This window comes from Neurospora tetraspora, assembly GCF_033439725.1.
Source record: "Neurospora tetraspora strain CBS 560.94 chromosome Unknown B0H65scaffold_6, whole genome shotgun sequence".
In the NCBI taxonomy this organism is placed as follows: domain Eukaryota; kingdom Fungi; phylum Ascomycota; class Sordariomycetes; order Sordariales; family Sordariaceae; genus Neurospora; species Neurospora tetraspora.
In genome coordinates this window covers 2,388,858-2,403,568 of record NW_026944388.1, presented here as the reverse complement: position 1 = coordinate 2,403,568, position 14,711 = coordinate 2,388,858, and the positions used below count along the sequence as shown (strand labels likewise).

Below are 14,711 nucleotides of genomic sequence, written 5' to 3'. Positions count from 1 at the left end.
CACGCACCATGGATGCACAAAGAAACGCCATAGTGCAAACAATCAGGGTATCTTGATTACTTTTCTTTCTAGTCGGTAATTATCCAAAAACAAGCCGCCCATTAACTTCAATCATTCCGTCCCAATATTCACATCAATCACATGACCCCGATCAAAATTACCTCGCCTGTCCAATATCCTCAGCAACCGCCTTCCCCTTCCCCTTGTGTTCATTCGGGGGAGTACCAAGTCTCTCCGACACCGGCGAAGCAGCTTCCGCTCTCGCGCCGCCCAGACCATCCTCCGAAAGCGGGCTCGGCGATCTCGGAGCATCCATCAAACTATCCGGCGCCGACAACCTCTGTTCGCGATTCGTATCCACCGGAGAAACCTGAGTCGGACCTGAAGCCTCTCCCTCCCTAGCCGGTAAATACGAATCAGCGTCGTCCTCTCTTCCCTCGCGAATCATGGGCAAAAGCCCCGGTCCGCCTGAGCTACCACCACCAGCACCAGCACCAGCACCACCAGCGCCACCAAAAGCAGGAGTCATCATCCCCTGACCACCCAACGGCGCCGCATCACCTTCCTCTCCCCCAGCCATCAACTTCTTCTCCTCCGGCAACCCCATCGTCCTCCGATCCTTATTCAACACCCTCTTCCACAAAAGCCCAGCAACCACCAACCCGACCAAAATCAAAGTCCCAAAAATGACTCCCAATGCAATAGAAATAGTCTTCCAATTACTCATCCCATAATTATAATAACCTTCGCCCGTCGACGACGGGCCCCCGTGCGTAGACCCTCCTCCAGAGCCCGAGTTGATTGACCCCTGGGGGCAGTAGTACTCGTAGTCGGAGCAAAAGTATTGGGATCCCGGGATTGTGGCGCCGTATTCGGTGAAGGTGATGATGGTGGATTGGTCTTGGTCGAGGGTGGTGGAGGAGGCAGAGTAGAAGACTGCTGGGGCGACGGCGAGTTCCTGCCGCGCGAGGTCAAAGACAAAGTAGGAACGGCGGAGGAGGGAGTTACCTAGGTTGTAGTAGGTGGTGGTGCTGCTGCTGGCACTGCTGCTCGAGCCGATGAGCGTGCTGGTGTCGTCCCAGGTTTGGATGCCGAAGACGCAAGCGCCTTCTGGGAGGTTGAGACCGGAGAACGAGGACGATGACGAGGACGAGTCCGTCTCGGACGAGACCTGGCCCGTGAAGACGCCAGGGTGGATGATCAGATCGGAAGTTGGCACTTGTAGAAGTGGGCCGCCTTCGCCGCCGAGCCGGAAGGCGAAGAGCGTTGCGTTGTCGGAGGTGCCGGCAGCGCAGGGAATGGTGTAAAGGCCCGCGGTGGTGTCATGTGTAGCTCCCGTGAGGGAGGCGATCTGGCTGACCAGGTTGCTGGGTAGGAAAGAGATGAGCTCGCCCATGCCGATGGTGACGTCGAGGGGCAGGTCGTTGGAAACTAGCGGCTGCTGGGAGCCATCGCCGCCGGTGCCGAGCCTGGTGGCGTTGATGGAGTGGACGGATACGGAGAACTTTCCGGACAGCGCGTGCGGGTCGGTGGCGCTGAGGCGGAGGAGGTCGCCTTCGTAGCGGGACTGGTCGACGGCGCCAAAGAGAAGACTGCCGGAGGTGCCCTCCTCATTGTCGAGCCAGATGCTGTAGGCCGGGGTGGAGATCTGGCCGGAGGAGACCATGCGGTCGAGAATGGTGGGGTAATAGCCCTGGGTGCCGTCGCCGTAGTAGGAGGACCCGGTGGAGTAGTTGTACCCGAGTCCTAGGACACCCATCCACGAGTTGGCTTGGTTGACTAGGCCCATCGGGTAGTTGTCGACGGTGAGGTCGCCGATGACGAGCTTGTCGGTGAAGTTGGTACCCTGTGCATAGCCAGAGAAGGTGAAGGCGTCAAAGTCGGCATAACGTGAGTTCGCGGTTCGGTAGGTGGATGACTGAGACTTGTTGAAACTTCCCCAGACACATTTTTGGACATCATCGCTTTCCCAGAAGTTCGCATAGTAGCAATACTCGGTGGTGGCGTCAACAACCCAGGTGTCGGTCGAGGTTGGCGATATGAGGAGCGAGAAGTTCTGGGGAGGAGTGCCGACCTGGGCTTGGACGAGGTAGGGGACGACGAAGTCGGATAGTGTCCTCGAACCGTTCTTCCCTAGGTCGAGATCCTTCAACTGGGGGCGCGAGAAGGGGAGGTGGACATAGCCATCGGCGGCACTGGCCATGTCAACAAGACAGAGCACGGCTGGCCACAATTGGCGCAAAAGAGTGTAAGGCGGCATAACTTGGGTGTGTATGGCGCGTGAGTAGAAATATGGTTCAGTGCATGTTATGTCGCTATTGTGAATTCTACTGTCGGTGCAGATGGTGAGACTATCGCAAACCTTGAACACAACAAAATGAGAGGACGCGACACAAGACGATAGTGGCGCAGGGTGTTAAACCGAGATGAGGAGGTGAACAAAAGAATGTCAGCCAGCTACCCGTACAGTAAAGTATTGAAAAGGGGAAACAAAGAGAGAAAGAGTCGAGAAGCGGAACGGTGAGAATTTTCCAGGACGGGACCGACTTGTGTGGCTTCGGACATTTTGAGCTTCTAGCTTAGGCTGCAGCAGGCAGATGTTCCAAAGAGGTTAGATCACTCTGGGGCATTCCCGTGTTGGTCGGCAGGGTCGGCTAGAGTTCGCCTTTCGAGAACCTGGTCGTGCCTGGAAGTCCAAAAACAGCATCACGGTGAGCACATGGCCTGTGCTTGATTCAGGAACAAGTAGATGGGGTGACCAATCCGACGCTGGACAGACTCCCTTGAGGTGCGCTTGACATTGTGGCTTAGGTATTTTAGCAAGTTTCACTCTTCGTATCGATGGATGGATTCGAAGTTGCGGTGATTGAAATGAGCTTCAAAGGTGATGATGGGAGTCGTTGGCGAGTGATGAAGATGAATTGATTGAGGTGGAGGAGGAAGTGGAAGATTTTCAAGTCGGCGCCAATGGGGATCTCGGCCCTGAAAACTCTCACTACATAACCCCGCCTGGACTACACCTCGGGCAACGTGATGGCTTCAAGGCAGCAAACTGAACCACCTCACAAGAAACAGAACAGACATTGAGTTCGATATCAAAGGGTATCTCTTAGGGTATCTGTCTATACTAAACTATTACATAAAAACATTAAATCGTCCAAACATTGACCCATGGGTCATGGCTGCATCACCAAGCCTACCTTACCTGACCCGACCCGCTGACATCCATCTACGTAGTCCATCATCATCATCACCACCACCATCACCATCACTATCACCTCCCCCGAATCATTCAAGCCCGTCTAATTCCCTGTAGCATCCCGAAGACGCCTGGTAAAATGGAAATAAAGAAAAGAAAAGAGAAAACACAACATAACCCTCTGATAATCCATCACGCACGCCTAGGGGCCATCTCCCCCCTCTGATAAGTAGGAGGCGGCGGCGGTGTCTCCTCATACAATGGCGGCGGTACCAGAGGTGGGAGACCGCCTTCGAACACGCCAGGTTGTCCTGCCGCTGCTCCACCTGCCCCACCTCGTGCCCCGATGGCCCCGGTCCCCGCTCCGGTCCCAGTCCCGGTGGCTCCACTTCCAGTAGTCGCACCCGTAGTAGTACCCGCTCCTAACGTCGGTGCATGAGGTGCAGTGTTGTTCGGATTCAAACCAAGAACGATGGCCAATTTCACGTTGTCTTTGGTGGTCGAAGTTTGTTGTTTCCTGATCTCCCTTAACTTGCGGAAGCTGAACCAATAGATGGCGACGATGATGATGACGACGACGACGACGACGGCGATGATGAGGGGGAGCTTGTCTTGTTGGATGGAGCCGCAGCCGTGGAGTTCGTGGCATGCGGTGCGGGGGAGGATTGTGAGTCCCAAGGGGGACGAGGGTGAGGTGATGAGGGTTGGTGCCATTTTGTTGTTGTTGTTGTGGTTGAGGTTTGGTAAGTTATGTGATTGACACCACGTGGTATTACCTATGCGGTGGCGCCCGATTAATATGGTATTGACTTGTGTTATCGTGGCGGGTGTTATCGGTCCATGAGTCTCCCTTGGTAGTAGTAGGAATTGACGAGTAGAAACGAAGAGACATTCTTTTGAATCGCTACACAGAAGGGGGGGCATCACATCCTTTTATGCATCCCGTCGCCAGGAACGGTCACGAAGCAGCATGTGGTGTTGTTTGGTGGTAGCGCGTCTGCGCATTCAGGTACGAAAAGAACACTGCCTCTTTGGGCCGACATGCGGACATCAAATGACTCTTTTTTTTTTTTGGGGGGGGGGAGGGGCTGAGACCATTTCAAAGGCCAGGACCGTGAACGCCCAAGAGGAATAAGCGGGAATAACGGATAAGCGTTTCCGGAATAACGGCACGGCATCGACTTAGGCAAGTGCTCATTCGGGGCGATCGGAACGCGGATTGGATGTGTTATGAGGGATTGAACCAGAAGTATTTAGAAGTGATGCCACGTCCCAAGTGATATTGGTTAGCTCGCCCAGCGATGCGCAGGGTCTTCTCCACCCTAGCCTGCCAATGCGAAGTACCTTGCATATCATGGCTTGGTCGAGGCACTCACGCGTTACCGCAAAATTTCACTCATAACGGAGATGCTCTTTTGGGGAAGGCCACACCTTATGCGGGTGTTTTGAGCTTGCTCTTAGCTACATATGCAGCATCTTGCCAATTGAATTGGCTCCCGTCATAATTCTGGTACGATCCACAAAGCATCTCCGTTATGAGTGAGATTTTGCGGTATCACTTACATGGTCAAGGGTTAGGGTTGGTGCTGCCTTTGAACAGCGCTGTGATGGGAGTGAATTTGGGTATGACGAAATAAAATACATGTATAATGTTACAAAGACATTAGTGAAGAAAAGAAAATTGTATCCCAAGTTCCAAAAGGTCGTTCCTCGCGTTTTCGTCCAATCCAGTCATCCGTTAACACCAACATTTGATCGATGACACCAAAAACAAACCCCAAGCTTTTCCATCTGCGTTGATTTACTTGTAGCCACCTTGCTGATAAACTGGATCCGGCTGATACGGCGGCGGCTGATAAGTCCCGGGCTGTGCCCATCCTCCAGCAGGGGCATTAAGTCCGTTCGGATTCTGAGCGTGGTGATGAGCGTGGTGATGAGCGTGGTGATTGTGGGATGAGTGAGCCCATCCTCCAGGGGCAGCTGCCGTCTGTTGCATGTTCTGGTGCATGTTTATGCGTGACCGGCGAACTCTCCTCCTGCGAAAGAGGACGGAGAGGAAGGCGAGGATGATGACTGCGATGACGATGGCGACGATTACGCCGATGAGGGCGCCGCGCGAGAGACGACGCCGGCGATAGCCGATGTAGCGGGGAAGGAGGTTGGCGAGGGTTTCACCGCTGGAGGAGAGGGATTTGGCGATGAGGGTGGATGGTGTTGGTGCCATTTTGATGACGTTTGTCTCCTTGGTAGGAGTTCAGGTCGGTTGACTTTGATATTGTTTGTGATGGAAGATCGCTCAAGTTGGTTGATTGAGAGCGAGCTTGATATGATTGGGATGATTGAAACTAGACAAAACCTCTCAATGTGAGTTGGATCGTGTTTCTTTATTCACGTTGTTCAAGTTGTGACGGGTTGCTTCTTTGACAACCATGACCGCATTGGAAGAGCCCGGAATCATGACGTAGAGCGGGATAACTGGTTGTTACACTGCCCTGTTGTGTCGCCACTCGCCGAGCCATAATGATGATAAAGTTGAACCCTTCGGTGTCTGTTGGATATAAAGCATTGGAATACCAAACCTGCACGAACACGGACGTTTGGGGGCGATTTGCTTGGCTATACTATCTGAAATCGGATATCGGCAATCTGGCTCAGGGAACGAAATTATCAGTGTTAGTTGGTCTAAGAGAAGGTTATGTCATCCTCACCAACACTGAGAGTCGACTATCGGAACTGATGACCCTTGAATCGCTACAAGAGAGCCGGTGCTATAACTCCGACTGGATTCAGTCCAAACTTCAACTGTATCAGAGTCGCGATCTCGAGTGGTGGTGATCGATCGGATGGTGTTGAGCAGATCCCGGGGCAACTCCACTAGCATTTAAGCTTTTAGTCAGTGGAGCTGCCATCAAATTCCCAAGTCAGCTCATCCCCCAATCCTGATCATCCCATCGTTCTGATAAAATCGATGCCGAAAACCGCAAGAATATTACGATGATTAACCTGGAAGTATTGCGCCGACAATATAAGTTCCTTCGTCGGAAAGTCGGGGTTGCTAGGTCCGGTGACAAGGTTCGCGGGGGCTAGACGTACCTGCGCCTTACCGGGCTGTGCCCCAGTCGGCCGGGGCTGTGGTGGGGCAAGAATTGTCAGGGACAGAGCTCGATGCCCGTCTTGATGCCGGCTGCCGAGGTGGTCTCTTCGGCGATGGTACTTTTAGACAGCTCTTCAGATGACCCCGTTGTGCCTGCCTTCAACAAGATTGATAGGGGCGATGGGGTGTTCTGCCTGGAACTGCTCCCAGGCACAGCAGGCAACAGGAGCTCCACATCACCCTGACTTCAAACTGAGTCACCCCACTTGAGCAGACACTATCTCGAAAGCCCGGTACCAACAAGCCTCTCGAGATCGAGTTACCCAAGAATGGGCCACACTACGCCGCATAGACGACAGCTCCCTTCAGGGGGCACCAATCAATCGACATAGATGGCGAGTGCGTTAACCCTTCTCGTTGCGACGGTTATAAGCAGTCGATCCTCTCCTTCTCGTCCATGTTACCTGCTCCCATGTTGACCCAACAAAGCTGATGTTGCATCCGATATCGGATTCTCTCTCGAGATAATGGGCCTTGGACTTTTCTCCGCCTCCGTTCTTGATCCTTCTGGGCAGTTCTCGCCAGCCCGTCTAACCAACGATCCGGAGAGTCTGGGCCAGATATCAACCCTGGCACCAAAGTGTCTGGACCATCTCTCAAACACCCACCCGAAATCATATAGTAAGCACCTGTTCTTCTCGTCAAACGATGCTCTGAGTGCAGTATAGTATCTTACTCTCCATTTACAGCAGAGCCAACCCATCCTCGCCACTATCATAAGCAAACCTATCAATATCTCGAAACAAACACTTCTCTCCGCTCGAGATATTCCAGGGGCTCTTCCGACAGACGAGGAAGACATGGACGGATAGCTGCGGCAGACGGATATGACGATGGAAGCCAAGACCGACAAAGTACCCGGCCCATCCGTTCTTATCCATCAAGGTCTAGCCGCAGACCGCCGTCTCTAGAGCGACAAGACGCCTTCGCTGATACAAGAACACGCAAGGATCGCCAGATCCAAATACGTGACCTGGTCAGTAGTGGAAGAACTTTCCCTGTGCGCCACCAGTTCAACGGAGCCTGCACGCATGGGCTCGTCATCATCAATGGCATCATGGTGCTTCAAGAGGAGGCAATGCTGCCAAGATGGCTCGATGTTGGGGTTACGCAGCCCCTGGGGAAACGAAGAAGGGGTAGAATACCGGAAGACTATGCCAAAGAGTGCGATGTGAAGAGAAGGAAGAGAGGTGGTGTCAGGAACCGCGGAAATCCCGAGCAACCGTCCGATTTTTGGTCTGCGTGCGGCACCCCCGAAGACAGCAGTTGAAGACGACGGACGTCTGCAAGCAAGTCAAACGACAACTTCCGAAGCCCTTGGGTTGGGGAGGATATATGTGGCTGTGCATGGCAAGAGGCGTTTCTATGGTTTTGGTTCAGATGAACTTTATTTCTTTCTTTGGCTTTTTCCTCTGCACTTTGCACTTGAGGAGCACTTTCACCGACTATGATACCCCTGAGCGGCTGCTAGGCAGTCACGGCGCTTTGCACTACGGCGTTTGGCGTGGCAGCACCTGCTTGTTTATGAAATCACTATCTAATATCATGACTTGGGCTGCCTTTGCTTCCGTTTGCCCTGCCTTTCGCAACACTGGTGTCTTTGTTTTCTCAACGCAACGGAGCTTTTCAACATTGAAAGACTGACCAGAATTTATAGGGCCAGCCAGAGTACTACCTGCTCAACTTCTATCAACGCTAAAGCTTTGCGTTACGGTAATGGTGTTGAGACTCCGCGGGTTACTGTTTACCATACCCTGCTCTTCATCTCCCAATACCCTCCGCGTGCTATCAGTACTGCTCTCCAGTTGGCTACGGCCGTAATCGTCAACTGTGTCCATATCTGAATCCTCGTCAAGCCTTCGCTGCTGAGCTACCACTGTCGTCTTAGAAGGTTCGCTGACCCCTATCCGGACTTGCATGTGAAGAAAGTCATCATCGTTTTTGTTCATGACGCTTATTGCTTTTGTACAGTTCACTCGCTTCAAGTTGCACTGCCCAATATCAAGGGGTCCTCCGCCGATAGTATGGAGTGCATACCCTGGTTGCTCCCTTGAACGGTCCGATTGTTTGAGATATCCTGACGAGTGTGCGGATTGCGTTCGAAAGCGTAAGTAGATGCGCTTGTATAACGGTCTCAAAACGGGTATGCCGATGCAGATCAGGGTAATAGCCATCTCTGCCGCCGACCACACAATAAGAGGAACCGTGGTTTCTGTAAGTGAAAGAGAACTGTTAGCTTTGTGCTGATGGGTCGCGACTGGGTTTTGCTTACTCAGATAATCCGATGTGTATAGGCCTTACACTTCAGTCATGCGCTTGATCCCAGCGGCAGCGGTACTAAACCATCGTCAGTTTCGGTTCGAAGTGGGCGTATTGGTACATCGAGAATACTGACATTAGTCCGAGGCTCATACTGCAGCCGATAGTGATTTTCTCTTGTTTGGGCATCTGAAGATTCCAGATGATGATCCATGATCCATGGAAATATTGCAAAGAAGAAGTCGGTAATGATGGTTGAAGCTACAAAAGGTTAGTTATCACCCGGATCTTCATGTTCGCTCTACCACTCACCACAGAGAAGATAGGAAGTAGGTCGTGTATCAACTGTGCAGACTCCCGAAATAGTCTTGTCGTACACGTAGTTGAATGGACGACAAGACAGCCAGAAACATAGCAGCTGTGCTGTTGAACAGAACGTTGTTAGCATCCTCTGGGAGTCTAGCACATTGTTCACGGACCTTATCCTAGTCGAACAAAGGAGCTCACATACCAACAGATGCCAAGGACATCAAAGTCATTGCTCCCCAGACAGCAACTCGATGCCATGTCACAGTGACGAGTCGAAGAAGAAACGCCCCAAGTGAAGCTTTAGCGAGAGGCATACCGACAAACGACGTGGTTTGTCCGAGGCACTCGAACAGTCGAGCTTTTGTCGCCCTCTATCTCTTCCTCGGTTTGACCGAAGCCGAAAAAGTCAGCATGCTGAATGAGTACGGTATAGATCAAGAGGACGATCTGGATTGAACGTAAGGTTAGCTTCTGCCACATTCACCTTCATATCAGATTGAACTCACAAATGCGGCAACATATATCCAGTCATCGGTGCCATAAGCGGCCATGCAGACCACACGGGTATAGACACGGAGTATCACCAAGATAAAGACCAACCCAGCCATCATCCACATGATGGCCAAGGCCGTTGAGGCATGCTCGCCCATAGCCATGCTGTCCCGATGGTCTGGGTCCTAGGGTAGTCAAGAATGACAATGGAGGTGACACAAGTCAGCGTTTGATACCACAGAAGGTTTTGTCATGGGCCAGGATTCTCCAGGACGAGCAGACCCAGAGTTGAGGTTCCATCGTCGGCTTCAAATAACCCTTAAAAACGGGCAAGGAAATGAGATCAACGCTACAATGGTGCCTAGGATCTGGCCAACACCCAACTGTCAAGGGGGAAATGAGATCGAACTGCCACGGCTAAGATTTTGGACCGACATACGATTCCTGGAGGGATGATCGGCTATCATCCCAACTGAAAAACCGTCAGGTTTGTTCATGGCTGCGAATAGCAGCTCTGCCCGCGTCCGTCTCTCCGCGTTTGCTGCTCAAGCACACGCATTGTTGGAGTGTGGGATCTCGAGGCTTTCTTGTACAACCACACCTCGACACTGCGTCATGAGCAACTTCGGAAATTGCCGTCATCGTTATCGACGACAGAGGTCAAAGTAAGGTTGCCTGACCACGAGGATTGACTGCCGGCACATGGAAACTTACCTTATTCATCCCAAGCGACAGCCACAGACGGACCCGATGGAATGTTTGCTGAAATATTTCGTCCACGAATAGGGACGCCATCGGCAGTCAGACGGAAAAATATCACACGAGGTTTGGAACAATCGACTCGCGCGAGGGTCGAGACCACCGATGGCTTGCAGACACATTTTGATCCGAATCCAACGGGTGAGTGTCTGAGGAATGTTTCCGCCAGCCATGAATCTTTTGATCTCTCACTTTTTGGCTAGAGGAGCATGATGAGAAAGTTTGTACTGTTGGAAAAGCAGTCATCTCGAAGTACCCATGTGCCAAATAACACGAGCAACAACATTAAACCGTCTAGCAGGGGCTCTAACAGTAAGCTTGGAACTATACGATTGGTGCGTTCGCAAATACTGTGCCAAACGCACCGATCAACTAGCCATCTAAAAAAAAACTCTACATCCCGCTACAGTGCTTAGTGGCTTCTAGTCAGAGCTTCGAGCCCTATGGAGAGACATACATGCTACGTCAAGCTAGCAAGCTGTAGCAGCTTAGGGTGATGCATGGCACCCCGTACAAAACTCCGTACGGACACTGACTGGCGTCTCCGCGACCAGTAGTGAGCTGGGGAAAGTTTCGTTTCGTTGAAGATCTGTGTCCAGTGTCCACCTCTGGTCTGATTGCGAAGACTCTTCCCCGGCTTCATCACGACGTTGAAGCGCAAAGGTTGTGCTAAACTGAGGGGATGTGTAACATCAAGATGAACAAGGGGTGAGGGCTAGGTGGTGATGGCGAGAAGGAAAGCGAAAGGAATGATCTCCCAATGCTGCTGTCGTCTTCGGAGAGATCTTTTGCATTGCAGACCAGACCAGGAAGCTCTTCTCAAAAACTGCCCGGTTTCATGCGAACGTCGAGGAGGGGAAGCGAATCCAACGTGGAGGCTCGGCGCGGGATATCACCAATACATCAAGTGAGGAGGAGATCATGAACTGAACGAACAGGTGAATGCGGGTGGATGTCAAGAGATGTAGGGGTCTATAGAATATTTGGATGCCCAGAGCCCGTTCAGTCTCGGCACTTCTGATATTGGAACTAGATATTACGAAGCCGTTATTGGGTCCCACTCAAGAAACGGAAGCAACTAAGTCGTCGATCTTAACACCATTCAGCCCCCGAAGCCAAGATGTTCTGTTAGACGCGACCAGAAATCCCCGCCGGCAACTTTGCCAGAGGGAGACTGAAAGTTCCGAAGGGACACGGAGATACGGGTCGTGACACTCGCCCAGATGAACTATCTTTTCGACTATCGCCGGCCCTAGTTACCATACGACCATTCTCTGTAACGATGGTGGCAGATCATGTCTTTAACTGGAACTGGTGTTCTGACGGGCTGTCTATATGTAGATGCTTGGTCCCATACTCGGCCGTTTCCTTTCACAGGCTTCAACCGTTGAGTTTGTTGCTGGCCTTCGACTCGACACTCCCATTTCAGTGTCCAAAATGGACGCAAACACGACATATCACGAGGATGGGACCTTCCCGCCAGGAGACTCGAGCAGGTACCTCTTGGCTCACATTGGCAGTGACTGCCGCCCAAGAGAACATCGCCAGCACGGCGCTCGGGGCTGCTTCTTTGGTCACGTTGTTCTTCTGGTTCTTCATCTCTTATCAGACGTCTCCTCTGAAGAAGTATCCCGGTCCCGCTTGGGCAGGGTAGTAGTACTCTTTCTCTCTCTCACACGTCTTGTCTGACTCCAGAGTCCTAATAACTTGTAGGGTGGACTAATAACTTGTGGCGTCCTCGTCAAGTACTCTCGGGTGAATATGCACCTCGCATGAAGAAGCTCCATGAGAAGGAGGTATGGCCCGATTGTCCGGATCGGCCCTAACCTTCTGGACCCACCCACCGGGCAGCAGCGGCAGGACCTCCTGTACTGGGACCATATAGGTAAGCACCAAAGTGTAGACCTTCCACCACGGTTCAGTAGCCTACGTGGTAAGGCGCTGGGTCCAGAAAATGCGTTGGTATTTTCGTAGGTCTGCCATCTGGTCGGTTGAGTCCTCCTTAGTTGCGAGTTCGATTCCCGATCTTGTGGGGGCTGAGCTTTTTGTTTTTCTGTTTTTCTTCGTCCTTCATTTTCTACCTTGAGCATCGTCGACTGCGTTCACCTTTTTTTTCTTTTTTTCCTTTTTTCCTTTTTTTTTTTTTTTTTTTTTTTTTTTTTGGCCGGACGCTGATTCAACCGCGCTTTCTGACCTGCCCAGTCGGTGCATCAAAGAGTTCCCATTCCCCTTTTTCCTTTGCTTGGCAATCAATCTCCTTGCCCCAAATACCACACACAGACTGAAAGCTAACAAACGACAGTAAATCGCCGGCGCCGACACAACCGCCATCACCATGCGCGCCCTCTTCTACTATTAGTCCCTCAAAGACCCGCGCGTCTGGTCCAAGCTGCAATCCGCCGTTCGCCGCGGCGCCTCCGGCATCCAACCAACCGGGCAAACCCGCCCGCCCCTCACTCCGTCGCCCGCGCCATCCCCTCCTACCTCGAAGCCGTCATCCGCGAAGCCATCCGCTACCACACCGCCCATCTCCATGATCATGGAGCGGCATCGTCCCCGGCTCTGGTCTCGCCCTGCCCGATGGCTCCGTAGTCCCCGGCGGTTTCTTTGTCGGTATGAAACCCTTACATCGTTGGGCGTAACAAGGGCATTTTTGGGGAGGAGGAAGCGGATGTTTTTTTCAATCCCGATAGGTGGCTCCAAAAGCACGAGGAAGGAGAAAGCGATGAGCAGTCTAAGGAGCGCATGAGGGTTGTTTGAGACGGCGTCGATTGCGTTTTGGTGGCGGGTCGAGGATTTGTTTGGGGAGGAATCTGAGCCAGATGGAATGGAGCTGTATAAGGTTGTGCCGACCGACGCTGATTGCGACGTTTGATGTATTGAGCTGGTGAATAAGCAGGAGGAGTGGTGGTGGACTTGTTCGAGGTGGTTTTATCGGTGTAAAGGTGTGTGGTTTGTCGGTTGAAGGCGAGGAAGTGATTTGTGAGTTGGTGAGGTGAGGTGTCTAGGAGCCGGTGGTCGTGGTGGGTGGACGTAAGAGGTAGGTACCTTGTGTTTGTTGGATGCCGCAAATACGAACAACTTGAATATGTGATACCTCCTTCCTTCCAAAAGAGACCTCCCAAACCCAGTACTGGCTCAGCTCACTCACAAAGTAGCTATCCTCTTCCTCACCACCCTCCTCCCCACTACCTTCGCACTCACCCCTTTGACCACATTCCCGCCCCCATCCACCAGCCCCGGCACCGGCACAACAGCACCCACCGTAGGCGTAGGGTCCGTAGCCGCTCTACTCCTCGCCCTCGCCCTCCCCCTTTCCTCCTCCTTTTTCTCTCTCATCCCCTTCCCCACCCCCCTCTCCTTCCCCTTCCCCCCTTCCTTTCCCTTCTCCCCATCCTGCCCCCCAGAAGGACCATCCATCCCATGCATCCCCCTACACTCCTCACACAACCCAGCTTTAACCTCCCATCGCCTCCTAAACTTGGGCTCAGTAGCTTTGTATTCCGCGCACTGCGTTTCCTTGCCCACAATTACCTCACCCGTCTTACTACCAGCAGATGCTACTGCCAACGCTCTGCATTTGGCAAGGTAGCCGGGACAATGCTCCCATCGCTGATTCTCTTTGCCGGGGAGCGGGGTCCAGGCTTTGTGGCCCTGGAGAGCGGAGGGGAGGCGGGGGGTGAAACCTTTTTGGAAGTCGTCGTCCATGTCACCGTCGGTTGTGTTGTTGGTTTCTGGGGACTCGGCTGATGGGGGGGATGAGCTAGTAGTATCTGGTTTGGATGGGTTTGGGGGGGATGGTTGTGAGGAGAGGTTGGCGGTTGAAGAAGGTTCGCGGACGTGAATGTGGTGTGGACAGACGAGGGTGTTGCGGTGGGGGCAGGCGCATTTGAAGATTGTTAGGACGCGGATGCACATTTTGGACGGAGCTTTTGGGCCTTTTTCAGGCTGGAGCTAGGTAGGTAGGTGGTAGGGGATTTTTGGTGGTTTGGGGTTGGAATGTTGGAAGTTGGAGGAAGGTGCACGGATTTTTGGAAAGGAAAAGGTGAGACAGGTGAGGTGAGCCAGCTCATGTCATTCAGCTGAAAGTGGTGTTTCGAGTGTTTCGAGAAAACCTTGGATATCGAGACCCGAACGAATGGGGCCGTGAAACTTGTTCGTGCATTGCATGCCCGTTGTGGACAACGAGGTGGATACTTTTGGTTGGAGCGAATCAGAAGGTCCGGAGCGGTGGTCGAGGGCGCTTGTTTTTTTGCTTGTTTTCTTTTTTGATTCTTCAATTTGTATCAAAGAGTTTGTGAAAACTTGAGCTGAAATGAATCAATCACCTGGAAAAATCACCGTCGTGGAACAACATGTGTCACAGAGATCGGATGAAAAACTTTTGGATGTAAGAAAGTAAGAAACACCATGATCGACAAGGGTTAGGGTCCACGATCTTCAAAAAGTAAACAAACCCCCTTAACCGATGTGGACCTCGAACGATTGCCAATCCTTTAATGGTGCAAATGTATCATTTTTAGCGCGGCATGGGTTGTG

At 52.3% G+C, this 14,711-nt stretch overlaps 6 protein-coding genes across 6 annotated transcripts; 1 reads left to right on the top strand and 5 right to left on the bottom strand.

Annotated features, from left to right (window-relative positions):
• Window positions 1–157: 157 nt before the first annotated feature.
• On the bottom strand, window positions 158–2,260 carry B0H65DRAFT_430023 (aspartic peptidase domain-containing protein; the record flags this gene model as incomplete). Its single annotated transcript, XM_062824857.1, has 1 exon — window positions 158–2,260. The coding sequence occupies one exon, from the start codon at window positions 2,258–2,260 to the stop codon at window positions 158–160; it is 2,103 nt and encodes a 700-aa protein (XP_062679569.1).
• A 1,131-nt stretch (window positions 2,261–3,391) lies between these two features.
• Window positions 3,392–3,913, bottom strand: B0H65DRAFT_551069 (uncharacterized protein; the record flags this gene model as incomplete). The annotated part of the gene is made up of 1 exon (XM_062829780.1): window positions 3,392–3,913. The coding sequence occupies one exon, from the start codon at window positions 3,911–3,913 to the stop codon at window positions 3,392–3,394; it is 522 nt and encodes a 173-aa protein (XP_062679568.1).
• Window positions 3,914–5,000: 1,087 nt separating this feature from the next.
• B0H65DRAFT_551068 (uncharacterized protein) lies at window positions 5,001–5,423 on the bottom strand (the record flags this gene model as incomplete). Its single annotated transcript, XM_062829779.1, has 1 exon — window positions 5,001–5,423. One exon carries the CDS (start codon window positions 5,421–5,423, stop codon window positions 5,001–5,003), a length of 423 nt encoding a protein of 140 aa, XP_062679567.1.
• Window positions 5,424–6,427: 1,004 nt separating this feature from the next.
• Window positions 6,428–7,669, top strand: B0H65DRAFT_265774 (uncharacterized protein). Its single transcript, XM_062822681.1, has 2 exons — window positions 6,428–6,974; window positions 7,046–7,669. The coding sequence occupies exons 1-2, from the start codon at window positions 6,821–6,823 to the stop codon at window positions 7,621–7,623; spliced, it is 732 nt and encodes a 243-aa protein (XP_062679566.1). The 5' UTR covers window positions 6,428–6,820; the 3' UTR covers window positions 7,624–7,669.
• Window positions 7,670–8,032: 363 nt separating this feature from the next.
• B0H65DRAFT_510725 (uncharacterized protein) lies at window positions 8,033–9,577 on the bottom strand (the record flags this gene model as incomplete). Its single annotated transcript, XM_062828429.1, has 4 exons — window positions 8,033–8,565; window positions 9,124–9,279; window positions 9,314–9,368; window positions 9,428–9,577. 4 exons carry the CDS (start codon window positions 9,575–9,577, stop codon window positions 8,033–8,035), a joined length of 894 nt encoding a protein of 297 aa, XP_062679565.1.
• A 3,742-nt stretch (window positions 9,578–13,319) lies between these two features.
• On the bottom strand, window positions 13,320–14,540 carry B0H65DRAFT_578438 (uncharacterized protein; the record flags this gene model as incomplete). The annotated part of the gene is made up of 1 exon (XM_062830728.1): window positions 13,320–14,540. Exon 1 carries the CDS (start codon window positions 14,088–14,090, stop codon window positions 13,320–13,322), a length of 771 nt encoding a protein of 256 aa, XP_062679564.1. The 5' UTR covers window positions 14,091–14,540.
• Window positions 14,541–14,711: the final 171 nt, after the last annotated feature.